The following is a 2,014-nucleotide window of genomic DNA, read 5'->3' on the forward strand; positions in this document are numbered from 1 at the left end:
AAAAACAAAACGGGAACAAATACAATATTTGTATTTGCATGTGGCCCGCGGGCCGTAGTTTGAGGACCCCTGCTCTAGCTCAACAATAATATCAGAGGTGTTAGTTTCCAGTCTGGAAAAGAGCCAGCCCACCACATTCAACACAAACCATCTTACCTGCTTTGGACATGAAGCTTCACCATCCCACTCTTTCTCCTCAGCAAACCGGAACTGTGAGAAGGAGTCCCCTAGAAATATAAAAAACACACAACTTTATGGAAAAGCCCAAGAAAAACACTCAGTTCTCTAAACTCCCCTGGCAGGATGGGATGAAAGTGCCAGTTCTGAAGAGCCAACCATCCTGATCTCAGTGGTACAACGGGAGTCTCTGGCTTCCACGTCATTGCACAGCGACCTGTGCATGGTGCGCACGTGAAATATTGTTAGAACCTGCACTTACTGCTCCATTCAGCTCTCAGTAAACCACCATCCTACATGCTCCATAAGAGACAACAAAACAGTTCAGGCCATCGACCCATATTTAGCATATTTCATCTGCTTAAGGCAAGCAAGGAAAATAATATTTATGATTTGGGGGGTGGGCACAGCAGAAAAGGAAGGAGAAAAATAGGAATGAAGGAAAGAAGTCTAGCCTGATCCACAATATGAAACTTAAAATCTCTCTCTGAGGTGAGGTTTGAACCTCTATCATCATGCCAAAAATCACCTGCTTTAAATAACTACTATAGTACTTTAAAAAATGAGTGTTTTTATAGAATTCTAGTTATTCTAATAATGATAGCATCAGAAAAATAAATATACCAACACTTTATTTATAATACCCATTATTCTGCCTAACTTCTTACATTGGTCTAACACGTCTTATGATCAATGGCAACGTGGACACTAAACTTGTTAGAATTCTGCAGTACTATGCTTTCTAAAAGCTTAATCATAGATAACACGTCTTTGAATTTTAAGCTTACCCTTTCAGCCCCATCAGCAAAAGGCTTTCTGCCAAGCAAAAATACTTAACATGACCACACTCTCCAATGGAAGTTAAGATGGGGTTACAAGGAATAATCTTTATGTGGGCAAAGAGAAACCTGCAAAGACTTTCAGCTTCGACAACACAGACTTAGGTGTATATGAAGAGTAAGTGTGAACAATGGAAAATGTGCCCCAACTAATAATATCCAGTTCCAATGATAGGGTAGTGACCATTCCCATAAATGACATCTGTCCTAGATATTTGGATCTTTTTCTAACAAAACTGGCCCAGATCTTTGTGGTACATTCTTTTAGAAACCAATTCTAGAAAGCAAGAGGAATGTATCACTAGTCCTGGATGAGTATTTCACTGTCAGCTCCATGTTCTTAGCCTTTCTTTATCATAATCACCTTCCTTTATTTCCCCCACAGCCCTTGAAATATGCCCTCAACCAGGGCACCATGTCCCTGGGAAAACACAAACAAACTTTGTAGGTTGACAAGTTCACAATCTTCATTAAAAAAAGAATATGATACGAGACTCAGAGGAGGTGCAGTGCGGAAAATACAAAGGTGCGGAGGTACGCGCGGAGCGGGCTGGTAGCTGAGGGCGCGGTTGGCGTTTTCAATCCGGAGGGAGTCTCAGATTCTGAGCTCCAGTTCTGGGCAAGTGTCTAGGGACCCAGACTCAAACGGGAGAAGCTCCCTCCACTGGCATCGGTCGGAACGCCAGGGCAGCTTTCTCTCTGAGATTTGCAGCGATTGCTGGGACTCTGGAGGCAGCCTCTGGGAATAGGACTGAGAGCAGCCATAACTGCTCCCTCCACCCGCTCTGTTGATCCCCTGTGACCCACCCGTCCAGCCCAAGCCCTGCGCAGAGCCATTTGCCAGATAGCCTCAGGCAAAGACTAGATTAGCACCTCCCTAAAGGACAGAAGTTTTACTACTGCAGACACAGCTGATTCTCACAGCCAATTGGCCTGGAGGTCAAATCCCCCTAGTATTAACTACAACGATCAAGGCTTAACAAGACTGTGCTCAAAGC

General features: G+C 43.8%; 1 protein-coding gene across 1 annotated transcript in view; it reads right to left on the bottom strand.

The window, feature by feature from the left end:
- AVEN (apoptosis and caspase activation inhibitor) overlaps positions 1-2,014 on the bottom strand; it is a 116,087-nt gene that overhangs the window by 8,990 nt on the left and 105,083 nt on the right. Inside the window, exon 3 of the mRNA XM_006778175.2 lies at positions 157-227. Within this exon, the coding sequence (XP_006778238.1) occupies positions 157-227 (71 nt within the window). The remainder of the gene's footprint in view (positions 1-156; positions 228-2,014) is intronic.

Source organism: Myotis davidii, unplaced genomic scaffold (genome assembly GCF_000327345.1).
Source record: "Myotis davidii unplaced genomic scaffold, ASM32734v1 scaffold46, whole genome shotgun sequence".
Classification (NCBI taxonomy): domain Eukaryota; kingdom Metazoa; phylum Chordata; class Mammalia; order Chiroptera; family Vespertilionidae; genus Myotis; species Myotis davidii.